This window comes from Cydia amplana, chromosome 6 (genome assembly GCF_948474715.1).
Source record: "Cydia amplana chromosome 6, ilCydAmpl1.1, whole genome shotgun sequence".
NCBI classification, from domain to species: domain Eukaryota; kingdom Metazoa; phylum Arthropoda; class Insecta; order Lepidoptera; family Tortricidae; genus Cydia; species Cydia amplana.
In genome coordinates, this window is record NC_086074.1 from 12,892,400 (window position 1) to 12,914,816 (window position 22,417).

Below are 22,417 nucleotides of genomic sequence, written 5' to 3' on the forward strand. Positions count from 1 at the left end.
ATCGGTTGAGGTTCAATTCTGGCTGAAGTTGAATTGACTGCTTGTAAAGCAACGTCAATGTGTTTAACACGAATATACGTATATTCTGTTATCGTAAGTCTTAAATTATATCAGACCATTTAGGTACTCTACTATCCTAAAGTGATTCCAAATGTATACCTATAACTGTAAATTATGATTATTTGCATATTTTACACGTAAACCATACATCAAATTCAGTAGGACTTAAAGAAAAATATTTTATTATATACCTACACATAGCATAAGAAAATATGTATTCACATAACGTTCAATTCCAGTCTGAATTTAAACATCTGTCTCTGGAATTAACAAACTTAATTCACATTAAAACATATTAAATAAACAAAAGTGAAGCTACCTACCAAATTTGCACCCGCGCTCCGTCGCAACTTCTAATGTGCTCAGTGATCAAACACAAGAAAATCAAATGATCATTTGATAAATGGTCCTAGGGGAGCTCCCCGCTTTGTCGCGCTCGTAATGCGGTCAATTCGCGAACCGTGTCCCGGACCCCAAGTACCCCGAGTCCCCGACTGTGTGGGGTATGTTTACCCGGCGGAGTTTAGCTACCCCGTGAGGGCACGAGAGGACCATGGGAAATTTGCCTTAATCAGTACTTTAATCTACAGCGCTGATTTAACTTGATGTTTATGGGCCAAATGGATTATGCAATTTTTTTGGTCCTATTTTGATTATTTATTTGCATGACTGCGATTTGGATTATTGCGAGCGATTCAGTCTTCACCACTGGAGGGCTTCGTCACTTCGCTTCGTTTTTCTTTAAAATATGATATTTCAGTTTATAACTGTCATACTAACTTTTTTTACAAGCTATAAATTTTCAGTTCTTGAAAATGGAGACTTTCGCTCTACAAAACATGCCACCTGTAGTGACTATAAATACTCGTACGTGAGCAAAATCGTAAAATTAATATAGCATATCAATTACCACAAAAAATATTGGATTCGAATATTGATTTAGTGATAGTCCCTGGTGTACACTTAATTATACGGCAAATGATGATGATGGAATTTCCTTTTGCAGAGTTGCTCCTTTTGACTTACAGATTAATTTAAGAAGGGGAGCCAATCAAATTTTTCATGCAAAATTTTGACTTAAGGGAGGGTGCCCCCCGTGTAAAAAATAAAATTTTGCTATAGGTATGTGGTCAAGTTTGGTACATTTTCGTACATTACGTATACGTATCGTCGCGAACTCCTAAGGCCTTACTGGTTATTATCATTTACATTTTGCATCTTTCATAACAATATTATAATGTGAAATTCAACTATCCTATTCTTAGTTTTAATAAGCCACGAAATGAAATGAATGTGTACGTCGTAAAACAAAACCTCAACTGAATTACTATTCATCTCCAATGACAGGCAATGTGGCGCAGTCACATGGTCAGTAAATAGATCAGGCGGCACATTAATCAATGCGCGTGATTCGATGCGAGCGTCGAGGGAGAGCTCTTGCGTAATAAATCTCGCGGGCAACTGCAATGCAGTCCGGCCCTGGCTGAAACGGGCCGATACTGACATTCGGGGTGAATTACATGGACGTTAAACGCAACTTTGATAGGTCACATTCGGAATATCCAGATAAAACGTTATTTTAAATAAAATACGCACCATAGCTAAATCTCGATATGCCAATGCCGAAATAAATTAAGCATCGAATCTAAACTACAACATATTAAAAATCACATCAATTACATGCAGATTCGCTCTAAATTCCAATAATCCGAAATCCAGTAATCCGGCTCTCTTGTGTCAGCATTAGTGCCGGATTAGTGAGATTGTACCTACTGTATTTGTATTATTAGGGTAGTCGACACGACAAGAGTTTACCTAAATGATAAACTACTGTTATATATTTTGGTTGGTCAAATATACATTAGGTATGACTACCTCATATATGTTCTAAAAGGTTAGCTGGAAGAGATCCCTTTTAGGGATAAGTTCGCCTTTGTACATAACATTTTTGTTTTTGTTTTGTTTTGTCCGTTTTATGTAATCTTGTTTATGTGCCATAAAGTGATTTACATACATACATACGACCCAATAATGTTGGTCGAATCTTATTCCAGTCTGATAAACCAAATGTGTGTGATTGTGTCCACATTGTGTCGCTGTGCGCTTGCATCCGTTTCGCGTAAGTGAAACGCATACGGTACAATTTTAATCTGATATCAATAGTAAAAATTTCGCGCTGGTGGCCTAGGAAGCGCTGATGGCCTAGCGGTAAGAGCATGCGACTTGAAATCCGGAGGTCGCGGGTTCGAACCCCGGCTCGTACCAATGAGTTTTTCGGAACTTATGTACGAAATATCATTTGATATTTACCAGTCGCTTTTCGGTGAAGGAAAACATCGTGAGGAAACCGGACTAATCCCAATTCGGGCCTAGTTTACCCTCTGGGTTGGAAGGTCAGATGGCAGTCGCTTTTGTAAAAACTAGTGCCCACGCCAATTACTGGGATTAGTTGCCAAGCGGATCCCAGGCTCCCATGAGCCGTGGCAAAATGCCGGGACAACGCGAGGAAGAAGATCAATAGTAAAATTTTCATTAAATTGTCTCGCCATGCCATAGATAGCTTGAGTTGCAAAAATATCAAGCCAAAACAGAACCCAAGCCCATCATTACTAATCTGTCATTTTTACTAACGGACCTTCGTAAATGAAATGCATGCGTGACGTTCAACACAGGCATGTAGCATTTGTAGGCTGCTCTAGCGCACGCGCGGGAATGCGTCCTGCGCCCACGCGCATTGTATGCAAATAGCAGGTCGCAGGTCGCCATTGGCGCAGCCGGCCCGGCCCGGCCCTCTCTTCTTTTTGGAAAGTCCATTGCTCCGACACGATTTATTTTATCGATGAAATAAAATTATTTTCTTTTATACGGGCGATTGTTGGTTATGAAATCTCTGATTTATGTTAAGCGTATGTGATACATATTTCAGAACATATAGGTGTTCAATGTTCATTCGATTTAGGTATACCTCGCGTTGTTTTGATATTTAAAATGATAGAAAATCGGAAACAAACAAAACTAAAACTCGCATACCTGACTCAGTTTTAGAACTGACTTGATCTTCACTAGAAGCACATAAGTTTAATATGATAAATATCAGAAAAGATAGCAACAAATATTGCTGTTCACCAAAAAATTGTTAGCCCTTATCAGAATTACTTAATAAGGGCGCTTGCTTATGTGAATCACATCCAAAATCGTTAGAAAAAGGACATAAGTCGTTTCTCTCAACTGTACCTACCTACTCGTAATACCTACAGAACATAGAGAAAGTGAGTTTCTGCCTTGATCACCTTGTCTGTAATTGACGAACAAGACCACTTGTGCCACATGCATGTGTAAGCGCCTAGTTAGAGGCACGTGTGTACGTATGAATGGTTCGACATTCCGCCGAATCATGGCGGGAAGGCCATTGTGACCAAATCTCGACAGCGACACACTGGGTGTCACGACATGAGCCTAATTGTGAATGAATGAGGGTCAAAGATCGACACGCTTCAGCGTAGATATGAACTATCTACCCATTTCCTGTTATGAATATCGACGTGAAACTTTTCTGACGAGCTACTTATTACATTTTGATAACGCCCCCTTATAGTGCTCGTAGTTTAATGCATAAATATTTTCTGCACTTGATCTAACGAAAGAATAACCAGTAAATCATTGTAGAGGTTATCTCTCTTGACAATGAGATATCTTCATTTGAGACAGTACAGATTTCATTACTTACCTACAGCAAAATACTTGGAATTCGGACCCAAAGGCCTCTTAATCGAAAAAGCAGGTTGAATAGTTATAGCTCTAAGCAATATGTCAAACTGATCACCGAAATATAGTTCTTAATAATAAAAACGCGGTTAAAGCAAGAAAACTTAACGTATATGAATATCAAACAACTAGTCCCCAAAATTATTTAAATAAGAGAGATAATTAGGAGGCAGCGATGCGGTCGCGATAGAGCCCTCATGTAATTAACCTTAGTTTTTTCCCGGGCAAGTCTACTACAAGAAGTTTTCGACATTTTAACGGTTACGTATTCCATGATAGGGGAGCCTTTGTTTCATTATCTGTCTACGAATGATAGCTGTAAAATTAATGCTAATGTGAAAATTAAAATTCTCCTAATTATTCCTATAAAAACTTTAGTAGTTGTGTAGGGAATCATTTGTCCTGTCAAAGTTTTTGTTTTTCTTATAGGTATTTTACTTGTTTTGTTACGCCAGTCATTTATTGTATGAATCAAAATAATCACGCCCCCGTTGTTTATTGAAAGAAAATATAAAAAAATGCCATGACGTACATTAGCAAATAAAGTTGGATGCATTATTTAACGAAAACGATGAATAAGTATGTACCTATGATAGAGAGTGCTTACTGAAAGAAATCAGGTTCCATATTAGGTTACTGCAGCAAAATTTTGCACCGCATCCAAAAACTGAGACAACAATAATCAGGAATGCTAATTTCTTCAGCGTAATCTAAAAGTTAAAGCGTCCAACGGGTGAGCTAATCCTCTCGCGGCAGATAGAGGTACCCGCCGACGCGTCCAGGCTGCGTCCAGAAATTTACTGTCCATAATTACAGGGTTGCCGCACTTAATTGCAGCGGTCCCGTCCCGCCGTCGCTGCCCGCTTTTTTCGACTAAATAAAAATTGACTAATATTCCTAATAAATAATGAACTCTCCATTCTCAGACCTTCAAAGGGAGAGAAGAGGAAGGGACGGTGTAGATTTTGGCCGATTAAACTTTTGAAGGCTGAGCGAACGGCTTATCCATTAAATATCAGCAATAAGTTTATATATAGGTATGTAGGTATGTACCTATACACAGATATCACGAAATGTATATTTTGATTAAGTAGAAATTACCATAAAATTAATCTAATTTTTGAGTGAATAGTGGATCCATCATCAAAACCTTTCCAAAGCAAACGATTGCCACCTCATAATTTAAATTTCAAAAGGATAACCTTAAATGAGAATAAATTTCCCTTATCGTATTAGCGGTCAAGATTTATCCAACGAATGCGGCAGGAACGAATTTTAGTAAATATATCATAATTTAGGGAAGGAGGCAAAAACGCGCGCACCTCGTTGCACGTTGCTTCAGGCTCTTCTTATAATTGCAGGGTTTCACGCAAAAGCCCTCAATTATAAAATAATAGCAGATGTGGATCATAGTAATAACAATTATTATCACGCTCGCTCGCTATCATTACGGTTGAAATATGGCCGATACGCGGTGTATGCAAACTTCGGCACTCGGACGCTTTTTGGATATGGCTCGCGGTCTGCATTCTCCGCACCATTCCCGCCACTTGCAATCTCTGCGGAGTTCTCATCTAATTGAGGAATATTTTTTGTAGTAGTTCCTACCTAGTGTAGTGTACAAGTCCTAAGTTATCTTTATGTTAAGGAACATGAACTTGGTTTTCTTTTGATGTACATAGATAGGTACAGGATGTAAGGTTGGTAGGTTCATATACCATATACCTAAATATGTAACACTTGCGAAGCACTAGGTAGGTTAATGGTAATTTTGGTAAGAGAAATAAAAAGTTTTGAAACATTAATTTCGGCTGTTCGGCTAAACTAAAACACGACGTTAGACGCGTTTTTTGGCACTAATAGTTGGCATACGGCTACTCGCTTCACAAATACATTGTAATTATATCATGGAATGCCTGTATTATTTGGCTCTAACTTAATAACTTGAACTTGTAATACACCAATTATTCAAATTCTCGAACAAGTGGCCTACCCCGCCTCTTTGCAATCGCAATCTTAATAAAGACTTCCTAGATGCACAACAAAAGTATTTTATTTACTTATATGAAATATGGTCAGGCGCGTGTAATTTTAATTAAAGATAGCGTTTAATTAAAGTTAATCTTTGAGCAGTTACAGCGCGATGAGATCATGTCGAGTGAGCGCTGAATGGGCAAAGGCTCGTTTTGATATAATTGCATTCTTCTGGCGATATCGACTGCGCGCGGAGATGGCCGCCGAAGCTTTCCCATGGCTAACTTATTTCGATAATTTCTTACAACCGCCTCGGATACATATAAGTCTGTTAGAACCTGTTTAATTGTATTTTCATATGCCTACAGTTGTATTTACTTACACAATTTAATCGCTTTTGGAAATGTCAATGGGCGGAACGAAATTAAATCCACATGAATTATACAATATTTGTAGTTTGTTCATACTGCATAAACATGTTTTTGTAGAATTACGATAAATTCACCATTGCATTTGTGACTCAAATTATTTGATGGTAACAGAATGTTTTTTAATTCGATTAAAATGAAAGTATTCTGATTGTTGTTTGGACGTGGTTTATTGTAAACAGAGAAGGTCTTTGCAATAAATTTTATTTCATGAAATACATAGTTACTAACACAATTCCAATGTAATGAAATATATTGGTACTAAGTCGTGTTTTCCAGAACACTTGTCTATCGACCTTCAACTTGACATAAGACTGGCGGGTGACTATGTAGAGCGATCTATTCGCGACTCCGCGGGCAGCGCCATTACCCCGGCAGCCCGTCGATTAATCATGCCTCCTCTACCGGATAATTCGGCGGTTGATTTACTGAAAAACAACATGTTATTACGGGATAAATCTCTATCTAGAAAAGCTAAGAAGGCCTAAGCGCGCCCGTGATTTATGGAGCCACTGGCCATCGGCGAGTTGCGTTTGATTTGTGTTCCACGTTCAACTTTGTTCGTCTTTAGTTGAATTTTAATGAATGGCTACGAAATTATAAGCTGCAGTGTGTAATTATAGTTTGTAGCATCATTGACTATTTCTTTTAGATCTCGAAATTGGGATATATGGATTTAAATCTTTTAAATATACGTTTGGGTGCAAGTTTATGATTAATCTGGACACCAGCATTTATAAAAAATGTATTTAGATTCTGATAATTCCAAGAAACGGCTAAACTTCGCCTTTGTTATTTTTGTACTTTAAATTCACGGACGCACACGCAAGTACTGCATAAGGCTCGAGTCCATATATCCGTCAGGGCCGGCGACTCACCCTTTAGTATTGGCGAGGTTGTAACGTAATGATCGCGCGCAGATAATATCTTGATTTATTGCGGCTATCGACCCCCTCCTGCCCCTCACCCAACACCCGCCGCCGTGCTCGTCTTTAAACGTCCTAAATTTACCTTAATGTTATTCTTTGTACTGGAAATTAACTTAGTTTTAAAGTTCTGCTTTATCTCCGCTGTTGTCACTCAGTTAAGCTGATGAAAAGCAATAAAACTCTTTTAAGTATAGATATCAGTTATAAAATGGTGTTTACGACTCCGGTAAACAGTTAAACACGTGCAAACACAGGGGGCCAGGAAAACGATCCATGTATATAAAAAAAAATGATAAAACTATATTCGTTTACTGCCGCAACACACAGCCCTGTTGCAATCTCCAACTTCGATATTGAGCACATTGTATAATTAATGCACGGTCCGGGAACGATATGGGACCATAATGCTTAATAATTAATAAATCTATCGCTAGGCCATCTTGGGTATTTGGAGGCGTAGTTCGTGGCGGTAAATTAATAAAGTCTTTCGAGTGTTGCGCAGTATAATGGCCGCTAATTTTATCTACACAGCGCGCCATCCACACCGAGACGTAGTGCCCTCTGTCTTCCACTCGCATAATATACTATTCGAATCAATAATGATGATTTTTATTTTACAGCTACGATTTTGTCACTTAACTTATTTTTTATTTTACTTATAGGATCTCATAAATAAGTCAAAGACTTCGTGTAAATTCCTTGTCTTGGATATTAAGTAAGTACTAACTATTAATTAGCATAAAACCTGGAGAGGGGCAAGTATTCAATGTTTTCATTTACTTTTCGTATTTGATAACGTGAGCACTTAATAATTCAATTTATTTTTTCCCTCGGCAACCGCTATTACATCTTTAATGGTCCAGTTTATCTTTCCCTTATATATTGGTCGAATTAATCACGAGTGCGGATACGACCCATGGTCTCATATTGAGCGCTTTTATGAAGTGTGCTCTTATATGGCTCGGGTTGTTTGTCACTGTCTCGGGCCTCGGTGGGATGTCAAGTTGTTACACCTACACCATTGAATTAAAACTAAGCTATTACTCGATAAATGAATTATGATCCCTTACCCGAAGATACTCGTTTGCAAGGGTATACGTTGAAGCAGAAATACGAACTAGCCACAAAAAAAAATCATTTTAAGGGCCTTTTTTTAATACATTCATAAAAGGGAGTATACATATGTCTAAGTATTCAATAAATATAAGTTTACAATCATAAAATATAGTGCGAAAGCTCTGCGCGGAGGCCAACACAAAAAATGCCAAGTGGAAGCTTCGACAACCTCACAAAAGCTCGTAAAAGCTCTCGACTATTATGTAGTTATTGTTACAGGGTGGAAACACCATTATTACACGGGTTGGCTGGTTTATTTTGTTGTTTGGCACGTCGCGGCGCGCTCGCTGTCATGTGCGCTACGCTCGTCGAGTGCGCCGGGCGCTGCACATACACACGCAAACGATACATAAATGCATTTTATGATGTACCCATAGCATGCCTGCTTTTACCCTAGTGTCTATGTCTTATTCTTAATTCCAGTTACAAACTTATTCGAATAGACCATGTTTATTTGCGTATAAGACTATGCATTACATGTATTTGGGACCATATTTCAGCTCAACGGTAAAGTCTTCCGAATCAAATCAGATTGTGTATACTGTTACATTTTAACTCGGCCAGAATATACCAATGTTTGCTAATAAACAAAGTATAATATTTTACGTCTTTACACCACTACTGGTACTTTGAATAAGTACGTCAGCGTTGGACATAAATCATTTTTGTCAATTCTATTTAATATCATCTAGACAACCATCATTTAACAAACTATATATTTCAATGCTTAGGTAATTTTACTAAAATCAATGAAATTGCATGCAAATCCCAGCTTAAATAATCTCACGGTTCTGTAAGCAAGGAGTGCAACAATAAACTGCAATATTTCAAAACACAATCGCTCTTAACTCTTAATCCTATTATGCTTGTAAACACTCAGGATGACGTTTCAATATCCCCGTCAAGTGAACATCTCGTGTTCGACGCGTTATTGTCCGTCGTCCCATTCTCAGCGGAAGCATTCAGATGAATATCTGATGGATATCTTTATTCCGGGATTACAAGAGATTTTGCATAGGAAACGGTCGTCAAATATCTAACCGTTGACAAAGATCTCAATGGGGCTAAGCGGAATCCATGACAACAATACGCCCGAAAGATCACACGTGTTTTGAATGAATATCGGACGTTTAGGTAGCCAGTACCTAAGTGTATCGCCGGAGATTATCTACGGTTCGATAAAATCGAATTCAATCCAGATCACAATATTTTGCTTTAATACAATCGTCAAATTCTATAACTCATATCTCAATCTTGTATAGCAGTGTCAGTGTCACTCATTGCGCTTTTCGGTGCATTGAATTTTATTATTCAAATATGCCATTTTCTGTGATAATAGTTCAAAAATATATTGCACCTTTTGCATAAGGAATGGTAATCCGAAACTTTATTGTGCCTGTGCGTGAATGAAGTGGAAGTTGGTGTAATGTTGCAACCGGACGCACCCTTTCAAACCATTTGCAAGCTCTACCCACTACGAGTACCTATGTTATATAGACGAGTGACGAAAATATACGTATTTGTAAGAAATAAAGTGATCTATGTCACGAATGGGGGGCTGATACAGTGACGAATTTATCACCAAGATTCAAGCATTCAAATGCAGGTAGAAGAGAAAGACTAAGAAGGAGACGAATGAAGAAGGGTTGCAATAGCAGCTATACCGTAGTAAGGATGATACCTCCGTTAGTATTAAATATACCTAACAGTAATGCTATTTTCCTACTTTACCCACGACTAAATATCAAAAATATATCGATTCATCTCAGAATAAAATTGGTGTACCTACTTTCAGTTGTTAGCTGGTTAGGTACAATTAAAGTTAAGACGCCGTAACTCAACATGTCGAAACAATTATTATACTCACAAAATGCTCTCCAATTTTGCCACGCCTACCCTTAATCCATTCCATCAATAACAACAAAGAATAATTAAAATAATGTAACGCACCTTAAAAACATAAAAGTGAAACGAATATAAAATCTGCGTTCATTTTGAATCCAAACAAAACAGTGTTAGAATTGAATATTGAACAAATTTGTTTTTCTTTTGAAGGATCTAAACAAGAGTAAAGCTCACGAAAACAAAGTCATATATGCATATGGAGTTTGTTGGATATGGGTCATTGTAGATCGAAGGATAGAGGTTTTTACATGGCAGTTGCGAAGCTGGGCGGAGGGCGGTGCGCCAGATGCGCCTGCGTCGCTTTGTGCACGCGCTTGCCGGGAACTATGATTGTGACGCTTGTCATTATAGTGAAACAATTAGCATTCTAAAAAACAAATTAATAATAATTTTGTTATTTAGCATATTTTTATCTATTTAACGAACAAATTCAACTTCACAAGTTTTTGCTAGCGAATATTAATTTAGCTGCAATTAAGCACATGTTTGTGGTTGAAATAGAAAAGCACCAGCGGCTTTAGGTTTTTATTGTAACATTTTGTAATCGTTTCAACTACTCGACATTTATTCAGACCCACTTCAACTGCCTATCTATCAACTTCAATAAGTACTTAAAGATTTCTTACAATGCATTTATCTACATATGCATTCATCCTTTCAGAGTGTGGTCAAAACATAACAAAGTCAAACTGTATACTAGTTTCTATATATAGCAACACGTGACGCAATACCCACAACGACGTAAGCTCTGAAAACCCCAGCGGCGGCTCATTCAGCTCCATTTTCCCCAACCTCGTTGAAAGCTTTGTGAATAAGTGTTAACGGGAACAATAGAGTAACAGTAGTACGAGGGCCGCGCCGGCGCAGCGTGCGCGAGATTACAATAATTACGACGCACGCGCGGCACCCACGGCAGTGTAATCACTATCATTTGCGCATGTTATTCTATAATCCATACAAAATACTCCCCTATCGCTGGAGACATCTACAACGACTTTAGTCCACGCGCGAGAGGCTGTTTACGTTTTGTTTAATTATGTGACTTTGGGCAAGCTGATGGCTATTAACTAAGGGCACTAGAATTCATGTGCTGACGCGGGACCAGTTTGTGTTTAAAGTGTCATTCTATGGAACTTGCTAACTATGTAAACAAACCGCCATATTGTTTACATAGTTAGCAAGTTCCATAGAATGACACTTTAGTAATCTTCTTTCAGGGAGTCTCACCTACTCTGATTCCAGCTGGTTATTCGTAATGATTTGTCATGGTTAGTAGATTGAAAGCCTAATAAACATATTACGTACGGTAATTAAACATAAACATGGTTGCTAAAAGTAAAACTAGGTAATTATAGTGTAGTAAGCAAATAGATAAGTATGTACATATTTACTTTAGTAATAAACTTAAGACTTTATCCAACTACCATTACTGTAATGATTTAAAAAATATGGGCAAAATCTCATTCATTTTACATGTGACATAATTTAATGACGTCTTCTATTAAAAGCAATTTGTACTCCGTAAATACAAATCAAAGGCACATCTGTTACGAACTCGAGTAGATTTCGCGTGATATCAGTACAACTATCTAAATTCATACAGTCGTATAAGCCTTGTAGGGTCTATGGTGCATATCACAATTTAGAATTGGAAGAAGTAATAGTGGAGGAAAGTGTATCCTGTCATACGAGCCGTATCCGCCCCCGCACAGATTGGGGACGATAAAAAATGGACCAATTTTTATAATAGTCGCGGGGAAACGATCCCGATATTCTTTATTATGAACCGGAAACATTTATTACCTCTGAATCTGAAAAAAGTACATTCATTATCCGAAGTAAAAGTAATTATTTATGATCGAATTTAAAAATCATGCATCGAAACACGCAAAGGCATATTGCGTAAATATTTTTAACACTAATTATTAATTACGTCCCTCTAACTGCTTGTTTAAATAGAATAATTTATCATCATTGTTTGCCAAAAATCAGTTTTGTACAGACAAAATCTCTTTCATTGCAAAATTTTAGCGGTGAATTTAAATAATGTAAGAGAATTTAGAATAGGAAACTTAACAGGGTTTTGATGGTTGCCACAGGAACACAGGAACAAGAAAAAGTGGATGGAGTAGGTACATAGGTACATATTAGGTATACAATAATTTACGTCAAATCAAAAGCGAACTTGTAAAGTTGTGTGCTACTACTAACTAATCATATAGTTAGTACCAAGTTACCAACCTAATACATAGCTACATATACGATAATCATAATCATAATCATTTATTTGCACATTAAAAAAAAATCTAATATAAAAATTTTTTTGGTTAAACATTTGAACCAGCTTCACTTTTCCCTTTATTCACCTACTTACAGAACACAAATAATAACATTTCCTCGTTTGTCGAGTTAAAACGATAAATCATGTTTCTTTCCACGTGGTTTTCATGATTTATGACATCGGAGTATTATTCATTTTAATTACTAGTTTTCCGCCCAAATTCGTGCTCGAGGAGTTTTTCTTTTTTAACCCTTCGTTTAAGTTTTAAACGCACGTGAACACTTAGGTAACCCTTTTTTTATTATTTGTGAAATCCGTTCATATTATGGTCGCATTTTATGTCTCAGTATACTTTATTTGTCACAACATGGGTTACGGCGGGTAATCTTGCTTCAGCAGAATCTTTAAAACTCGAGGAAATTACCCGGGTTATTGCTTCAAAGGGCTTGATTTACAGAGCAGCTTGATTTAAGAGTAGCAAACAGTAGTTATGGCTTTTTTATATTTGAAAATATTTTTAGGAACTTTTTCAAAACCTCGATCTACTTATTGGATAGGTAAGAACTTATCATTAATAAGTTTATTTTTGCTTTAATTATATTCACAATGCTTTGTGCATTACATTAGAATATCAACACAATGTAAAACATCGCTTTTAAACATGCCACAATAAAAGGGGTCAAGTTTTTTAAATAATGTTATGTAACTATATGCTATGGACTAACTGAAAGGCTTACAAACCCTAGTCAAAACTGTGATTCAATTCAAAAATCGCATTATCGTAGCCTCCGCCCTCAGCGTCGGCCGCCCCACGGCCCGCCCCGCGTAAACAAACCCGTAGAGGGGCCACGCGGGCCGACCGAGACGCACGATGTGCAAGCGAGACACAGCTCCGCGCAACACCAAAACCCGAACCCTACAATTAGTAGGCGAGATTCGTTCGCCGCATCAATCCGTTAAGATAATTGCTCCGAATTTTCTTGGGGTTTTCGCGTGTGATGTGACGTCATCTTTGTGGAAACTCTGATGGGCCGATATGCATTGTGCGTACTATCAGCAGCACGGGGAGCACCCCGTGAACCATAATGGGAGTAATCATTATTTCAATGAGGTAACGCTTTTAAATCATAGAAGCTTTTGTTTTCGAAAGCTGATTCTTATTTTGATTTTAATCAGTGATCTTATTGGAATCGAATTAGGATAATCTTTTATTTTTTATTGTATGTATAAAATAAATTTAGATTTTTATTAAAGTCCGACAGTATTTAAAAAAAAAAAATCTTTGGATTTCAGCAATGCCAAAGCGTTTTGATAATTCTATGAAACTACTTACATCTTGCATAAAAAAAAAACAGTTTTTGTGTGTTGATTATAACGATTGCCATTACCTATAATATTCATAATACATATATCATATATATCATTAGGTACCTAAAAGTATTTTATTAACGTGTACATAGATCCAATCCGTAAATCCTTTTCGCCTAACTAAATTGTTAAATGTACCTAATTTGTTTACTTAGAGGTAATTTTAGGTTTAGACACGTTAAATTGTATTTTTTATAGGATATTATTTTATAAAATTACAAGATAAAACATTAAAAAACCTGAAGTTGCATGGGGCATCGTCCACTTATTTTTTTATTGTTGATTTACGCAGAATAAACATCAGATTTGTAAAATTTAAGTAAATAGATATGCAAATAAAACTTAATTTTATATTTTAAGGCCTATTTGTGGTTTAAGCCACCGAATATTTTTGATACAATTTTCATGTAATTAAGTTATTAATATTGTATACTAATTTTAATATTTACATATTTACCACCAATTTTTCATTTCACCCGGTGAAATAATAACAGCATAATAATTAACAGTCAAAAGCAAAAAAAAAACTGCCGTGTCACTTCTCTGCCTCCAAACAAAAGACGGCCGTGGAAATGCCTACAAAGGCACAAAGCAGTACGGAATAAAAATATTTAATTGGTGTGATTACCGTACAAACACCTCCCGCGGTCTACAATGCGATCGCGCCGTTTCTTCCTTTGTCCGACTCCAGCCATACTGCTAATCTAGCATTTCATTGAAATAATCTACTATTTTGTATTGTTGAAAGGTGATATTGATTATAAAAAATAATAGATGGTTATTATTCACTCGGTTCTATGTGTGGATATGTGTAGTTCAATAATAATTAGTTGGTATTCAGTCAATAGTAAAGTGATACATTTTATAAACTTCATTACATTTGTATCGGGTGTTTGTGTGGTGTAATTTTACTTATATGTAACTAAATTGAGATAATCGTTGGCATTTATTTTAATGAAAAGTATTTTTTTTGCAGACGAAATAACTAGCCTCATATAATATAATTCGAGGCAGGTAGATATGTTTTTTTATGTAGGTATTTAAGTAGGTAAAACATTTTCAAATATTTTCTTCAATACCAGTTATGTACCTATAGGCAGAGATGCGATTTATTTGAAATACTTCTATTTAAAATGCAAATACAAAATGCAAAATACCTATTTTGTATTTTGCATTTAAATGCCTTTTAGTAAAAAGCATTTTGTATTTTATTTGAAATACTTTTCGAGATGTATTTTGCATTTTGCATTCATTTCAAAATGCAAAATACTTTGTGATTAAGTTTAGCCAACATTACCAGTCAAACAAAATGAAATGAACGAATGACGCTTGTATTGCCGAATTTGACCGATAGAGGCGCCTACTGCTAGCCATGCCAGTCAGAGTGCGCGCCTTATTCGCTCCGTGCAAAGCACCCGTAGGGGAAGCCGAAACGATCGCAGCGCTTGATGTGGCCAATAATGACAAGATTGGTATCAGTGTTTCTGTCAATTCCCATACTTCTCAGTTATTTTAGCTTTATAATCATACTTACGATAAAAATTGGTCACGATAGCTATTGTGTGGTAAAATGCAATAATACTGGACGAAACCGTAATAGTAAATTTTATATATTTTCAACGCCGAGCTAGATATTAGCTTTTTATACCATATAGTACTATTCCAGGCTTAACAACGTAATGGCTAAACATTTTATCTAGTCTATGTCAACACAGAGTTTTTCTTGTATGTTAATAAAATAGCTAATACAGTGTACCAACATTAAGTGATTGTAATATTAGTTATTTAAAGCCCGTCAAAAGCACACTTTTGGCACGTAGGGTTATCTGTCGTCTGTCACAAGTGTCACAACAGACATTGTGCCTTAAGCGGGAGAACATAAATTTTTAACATAAAATGTGTTGATTAAAACCTGCGAAAAAGGTCAAAGTTTTTATAATTGCAAGCATCGTACGTACCTATCCCCAGGAAAAGGATCACTAAGTGAGTCATCAAAACATAGTGAAACATGCGTTTATTCATTGAATTTGTAACGAAACAACAACGAAGGATATTGACCGAATAATATAAAATACACAGATAATTCTTACTGTTTTCACTGAAGCAAAAACCAAGTGTATTTAACATTAAATACGAATAGATTCCGCACATTGTTAAGTACATTATAGTAAATATTTTTAAGGAATAATCTTTATTTTGTTGCGCTCGCTATTTGACAGCGCCGACCACGTTGCGAACGCTAGGCGGCGCTGCCATCGTGCACGGTCTCAATAGTCGTTTAGACTTGCGGCTCGCGGCTCGGCTCGTGGCTCGCCTCGACGCACTCGCGTTCGGCTTGTCATTCGGTTATAAACCTTATGCCGTGCCGTTAGTGTTTAAATTATATTAGCTCGACGAGCTTGCGAGCCACGAGACGAGCCGCGAGCCCACCGTTTACACTCGCGTTTCGTGGCGCGGCTCGCGGCTCGTCTCGTGGATCGCGCGAGAGTCTAAACCGGCTATTATGTCTGACTAGTGTCAATGTCAAACGAAAACGACGAACATGATCTATGGCTAAGAAACGCAACGCCGCTGACGCCGACGATTCGATTTCACTGGTGAAGTGGTTACTGATTTGATTTGATTACCTACTTTTATGATATTGAAGTGTTGTTGTTATCCCTACAATACTGGAACGGCTATGTAATGAAATGAAATGAAATGAAATGAAATTTATTATTCGTAACAAACAGTTATAGGTCGATACATAATAGGATTATTTTACATTTTCTATATTTAATAAATACTGTACTGTACTACAACAAGATAATTTAGATAATGTAAACATTTACATGATTTACATTATTGATACGCGTACCTACTGATAAATATGACCAAAATGTCATGCATAAGGTGCCATGTTATTAGACGTTTTTGTTCGGCTCGGCATTGTGTCTCTATTTCTCATGATAAATAAGTACCTAAAATAAGTAAAAATATCTGAGATTTGGTCAAAAGGTATTTTATTTTGAAAAAGTATTTTGAAAATACCTATTTTGTATTTAGCATTTGAAATACAAAACGCAAAACTATTTGGTATTTTGCATTTGAAATAGTAAATCTGAAAAGTATTTTGCATTTTGCATTTAAATGCTTTTTTAAAACCATTTTGTACATCTCTGCCTATAGGTAAACCCTTTTTTTTGCTGTGTTATTGGCGTCTCCGCATAAAAGTTGTACTGGTCATCCGCACCAACAAAACAGACCTAAATTTGACTTCAAACCATATTCATCCCGATTTAAAGAATACTTTTGCATCAATGAAAAAACCTCGTACACGTGTAGTAACACAATTATTGCAACCAGAGTTCATATCACAGAGATGCAGTGATAGCGGCAACAAATGTTGAAGCATCGCGCTTCACGTGTAAACAGGCAGATTTATCTTTATGGCCATCTTTACATTTCCGGTTCGCACTTACTTACATTTATAGAACTGTCAACATTGTTGTAAATTGACAACTGTTGTAGATTTTGAGGAAAACACGAGGATTTTATTACAGTCGTTTCATAACATTGCAAAAACTGGTACCTACCTACTGCACCTACACTATCGTCAGTCTACCTTATTAATCAGTGCATGTTGAGAGTAAATCTCTAGTGTTGCAAATCGCAGATAATCAGAAAACGCGGCGAAACAATAAAGAAATACCCGTTATTCGAGAATTTTAGACAGTGAATTCTATAGCGTTGCGATTCAAGAACATGCGCTGAAATAGTACTTCTACAATACTTCGTTTCGTGAAGGTAGGTTATGTAGATATATTATATTATTTATGTGTCTCTTCTGTCTATAATACATCGTACCGAGATATTTTCGCCAAATACCTAGGTAGTTTAGTAAACATTGCGTCCTATATTTTTTGTATTTATTATTATTTCCCGTGTAAATAAACCCATTACCTAGTTAGTGCTTATTCTAGTTACTATTTCACTTGTTTCTTTACTTGTTTATGCTCACAAGAAATCGTGGTAGATATTTAGTTGAGCGTGTGTTCAATTACTTGACCTATTCGGGAAGTAACGTTTTAGCAGGTGAAAATAAAACTAACCAACAAAAAACTTATCCAAACAGTAGATAGGTGCATCAGTAGTGCATATTAGTCATCGGCCTAATCTATAATTATTATAATGTATACTTAAAATATTTTTTAGCTCAATCCGGCCAGTCATCGTTATTAAACACAATCCTTTTAAATAGTATTAGAAAGCAGTGGCCGAGTGCATAACATTACCTAAAGGGCAATTACAATACATTAGAAGTGCTATTATACTAAACTTATTGCATTAGGTCCGTATCATGATAATTGTATCCGGTGTGTGTGAGTATTGTTCGAGTGTCGATTGCTTGTGCAATTTACTCTTTTGCTTTGGATGAAGGCTCAAGTTGGTGTTATGAGCTTATGAGGGCAGATTCAAAATATCGAAAATGTAATCTTGAGTAAAGTTAAAATACACTAGCAGACTTGAGCGCACAACTTCGTTTGCGTACAATTGTTAATCATTCGCTTTTAAACTATGAAAAACAACAAGAACACATGAAACATTTTAGATAAGCTAAAATCTGTTCACATCACACGCAGTAATCATTAAGGAAAGAACGTATTTGGGTTTCCACCTTGTGCGTTTGTACCTATAATAATAAAAATGATACTCGATCTAGTTGTAATACGAGTACCTATACTGTATTAAAGACTTGAAATTATGATGATGCTAAGAAAAGCAGTCCTGAACACGCTGCATACCTGCTGCCAAATTTGCGTTCCATAAAAGACTACACTGTTGAAATCCAAAGCCGTCTAGTTTCAGTGGCTCGGCTAGGATACACTGGACGCGCCGAGCGCTCGCAATTACCGGGCTCATAATTACAGGGCGGCCGCTGCGGCGCCGAAACCAGCCAGCGAACGAATCTCCCGCCATAATTAAAAACGCTCCAAATTAAATTCGCTCAGTGTGTACGCCGACTTATGATAGGTCTTTTTTAGGGACTTTCTAATTAGTTTTCTGTTTTTTCGGAATGGACGGTGGGAAATGTGTTGTTTTGATGGGGATTGTTTCTAAAAGGAACTATTTAAGTCTAGTAGCTATAGCAAGTTCATGTTCTATGAGACCTATATGAGCAGCTTTTCCAAAAAAAAAATTCAAGTGATTATGGACTGCTTTTACATAGGTACTCGTACATTTGTCATTCTAGTAAGTTAAAATAAATAAATCAAGGTATATACCTCTGCTATATTTGACATGGTGGTCATGAATAGTTACCTATACTTATAAGATAAAAGTATTTTATTACATCTGTGATAAAATATGATCCATGATTCCACTAAAATGATTTTAATACTATTATAGGAGTCTGTCCGTTTTCCCTAATAATTTAAAGTATTATCTTTGCATACAACTATGTAACTGTAATTTTCTGTTCTCAGGTTAGTATCGACCCCGTGTCCGCGGATCACAAGGACATGAAGATCTTAGTAAGTACCGTCATATTATATCTGTTTATATATCAGTAACGAATTGTGCATGTCTCGTTACTTATCTATGTTATTTTTATTTATAAAGACCTGTAATATAATTTCCTTAAATACCTAAGCGCCCAAAGCACCATCCCACTAACCCGGGGTTAACTAGTTAAACCATTGTCAGATTGTACTGGTAACCTTTGTAACACCAGATTTAACCGGTTAAACCCGGGTTAATGAATGGTGCAAGTGGCCCTAAGTGTATTATGATTATGACAAGGAACGGTACTTAAGAACGGCTCTAGATAAAATGTATGAAAAGGTTGATGTTAATCTATATTCCGTTCTAAAACCGCTAAGCTTTCCACAATTCCGATTTTCCAGGCACGACACCAAGAAATTATATCGGAACGAATATCGAATGACGAAATCGGTAATACCGATCATCGATTCGAGCCATTGTGGTCGATGAGAGGCGCGAAATTCATTCGTCACGCGCGCGCCAGTGTCCATTCGAGATATTGTAATGTCCAAGTTTTATGCATAATGACGCCAAGAAAGTAGAATATAGATATTTTACAATAATTTTCTGAGTATTTTTGTTGTTATTGTTATATCTCTAGTGATAAACTTCAAAGATCTGGTTCATTATTTTGTATGTGGGTAGTTTTGCACAGTGTAGTTTGTCCTCAGTCACCCGTTGATCACGAACGCTGTAAAGGATTCTAAACGTCGGGATGTAGTATAAATTCAATATACGCGATATAATCCGTTAATAGTTCTATTTCATGAGTAACTATCGAGAATATCGAGGTACCTAACCGAAAATAACAAGAGTTTTAATATCCAGGCAGTTGATGCTGATAGATCTGACTGCTGCCTCCTGCATAAAGGAGTTTGTTACAAGGTCAGGATTTTCCAAATTGTACTTAATTGAAAATTAATATTTATTCAAATAAGTTTAACTCATAACTATAAATATCCATTAGCAAAAAAAAACAAATAAACTTAAGGAGGTGTCCACAAGGACTTCAGGATCACACAATACCTCTCACAAAGCACCTGAAACTAAACTTATAATTGCATTTTTCCGTTAACTGTCAATTCTACGCTATACCCATAATACCTATAAGCAACTCGAACACCGTATAAAAAAATACACATTTACGCTATTCGAATATTCCTTCTCCTAGCTAGCTGTCAGTCCTCGCCGCAGGGCGCCGACTTGACACCTATTTGTCACCGCTTGCCGAGTCTTTATTTAATTACCTACTTCTAATTAAACACTTTTGAAAGTAATTTTGCCTTTTTATAGAATCAATAGTGTTGACGCTGAACCTGGTTTCAATATCGCTTTTAGTAAAATCCTAGTATGACGCACTAATGTGAGGGATGAATGTATGTAATTTGCCAAAGTTTAACTAGCAATTTTTTATTTCAGTTAGGCACTTAAATTTATTATGTTTTGTGAAAAAGTATGTATATAGAAAATACTGAATTTTACAACTGAGAGACTTAATTAACATCATATTCACCATTAACTACGTCAGAATCATATAGGTAGGTACTTTATATATCTACACGTACATTAAAATCAGCCTGTATAGCTATTAGCTATACATGCTCGCCCATGCAAAACCGCGCTAAAAGCTTTTTGTTTGAATACAATCTTCGATTGGAATAAGCATTAATGTTCAATTGAAAGGGCTCTCCATGAATAATGCGCACAATGTGCATTGAGCGGGATTGAACCTGCAACCCGCCGCGGGCGCCGACGCGTGTGGCCGAATGTGCAACATTAGAACATTTTGCAATGGAAATACTATTGACACGATGCCTTAGCTAAATAATACGTAGGTACAACTACGTTTTTGGGGTTCTATAAACAATTAATATAAAACTCAGTCTATGATAAATATCATTACACAATCCAACACAAATCGACCTAGTCCCACAGTACCTAAGCTCAATAAGGCTAAGGCTTGTGTACAAACAAATTCCCTTACAAGGATTTGAGCTCGGGTCTTCCTGCTTCGTAAACAGGGTATACTGACTTTAAATTTAAAGTTAAATAAAGTGTTTTTTTACTAGCTACACTATATTTAAATAAAAACGAAGAAATTAACTACATAAAGTCACGAACGTAATAAATTAAAAATAAATCTAAAACTTCACTTTTATGATTATGGACGTATGTATTTTGAGGTCTAATTACCTAGTAAGTACATATAACATTTATATCCTACCTATTGATACCTATAGTTAAGTTGCAAGATGTATTTTGTGTTTTCGAAATTCGTTTGGAACTGATTACTTTCCACTCTTTATATCACAAATAGCTATTGTACTCGTAAGGTAGTAAAACAGAGAAAACTGTATACAGCGTATCTTTGTCTTCTACAATTGGCTTTTTCAGCTGTGAAAGCTTGCGTGGCAAACTAGGAAATATGGCCACATAACAAATAAAGATACGAAGGTATTTCTGTCTTCTAAAGGGGGAAGTAGAGCCTGTCTTGAGTATGGTCTAGTCGTTAGTGCTTTCTTCCCACTTTATCCGCGTAGAATGAACAGTACAAAATTGTAAGCTTATTTACTAATTGTAGATATGAACTTACTTGCCTATTTTAATGATAATTAATTAAAGCGGCTACCTAATTTATATTGATTAGCCGTGCACTACAGGTTTAGTCTTAAAGCAAAATTAAGGCGACAGGGTGTAGGCATCATAATCTAGCTCTATTTGTATAATAACTGAATGTTTACGTAAAATTTATTAATATCGGCTGACCACATTCCTTAAGCTACTAAATATGGTTTGTGGCATTCCATACGCTTGGCCAACTCATTTTATAAGGCTAGGGCCATTTCTTGAATTAAATGTAAAAGGAAAAGGAATCATTTGCACGCTAGCATTCATTTGTAGGCGTATATGCAAGAATGATCAGTTTTAATTTGACTTTTTTTTATCTCGTTTAAAATATCTTTTTAATTAATTTCTTTAAATATTTTTTGAGCTTCTTTAGCGGCGCTGAGCACTTTTTGAGGTGGGGAAAAAATGTTAAACTCGCGACAGATCACGTGACCGTCCGT

General features: G+C 36.4%; 1 protein-coding gene across 3 annotated transcripts in view; it reads left to right on the forward strand.

The window, feature by feature from the left end:
• LOC134648951 (transcription factor Sp9) overlaps nucleotides 1-22,417 on the forward strand; it is a 99,277-nt gene that overhangs the window by 39,119 nt on the left and 37,741 nt on the right. The window contains exon 2 of one of the 3 annotated variants that reach the window (XM_063503611.1): nucleotides 19,292-19,339. The exons of 1 other annotated variant lie outside the window; for it this stretch is intronic. In XM_063503611.1, coding sequence (XP_063359681.1) covers nucleotides 19,292-19,339 — 48 coding nt within the window. Of the gene's footprint in view, nucleotides 1-13,160; nucleotides 13,570-19,291; nucleotides 19,340-22,417 lie in introns of those variants that run through there. One more of the 3 variants, XM_063503612.1, reaches the window with a different exon arrangement.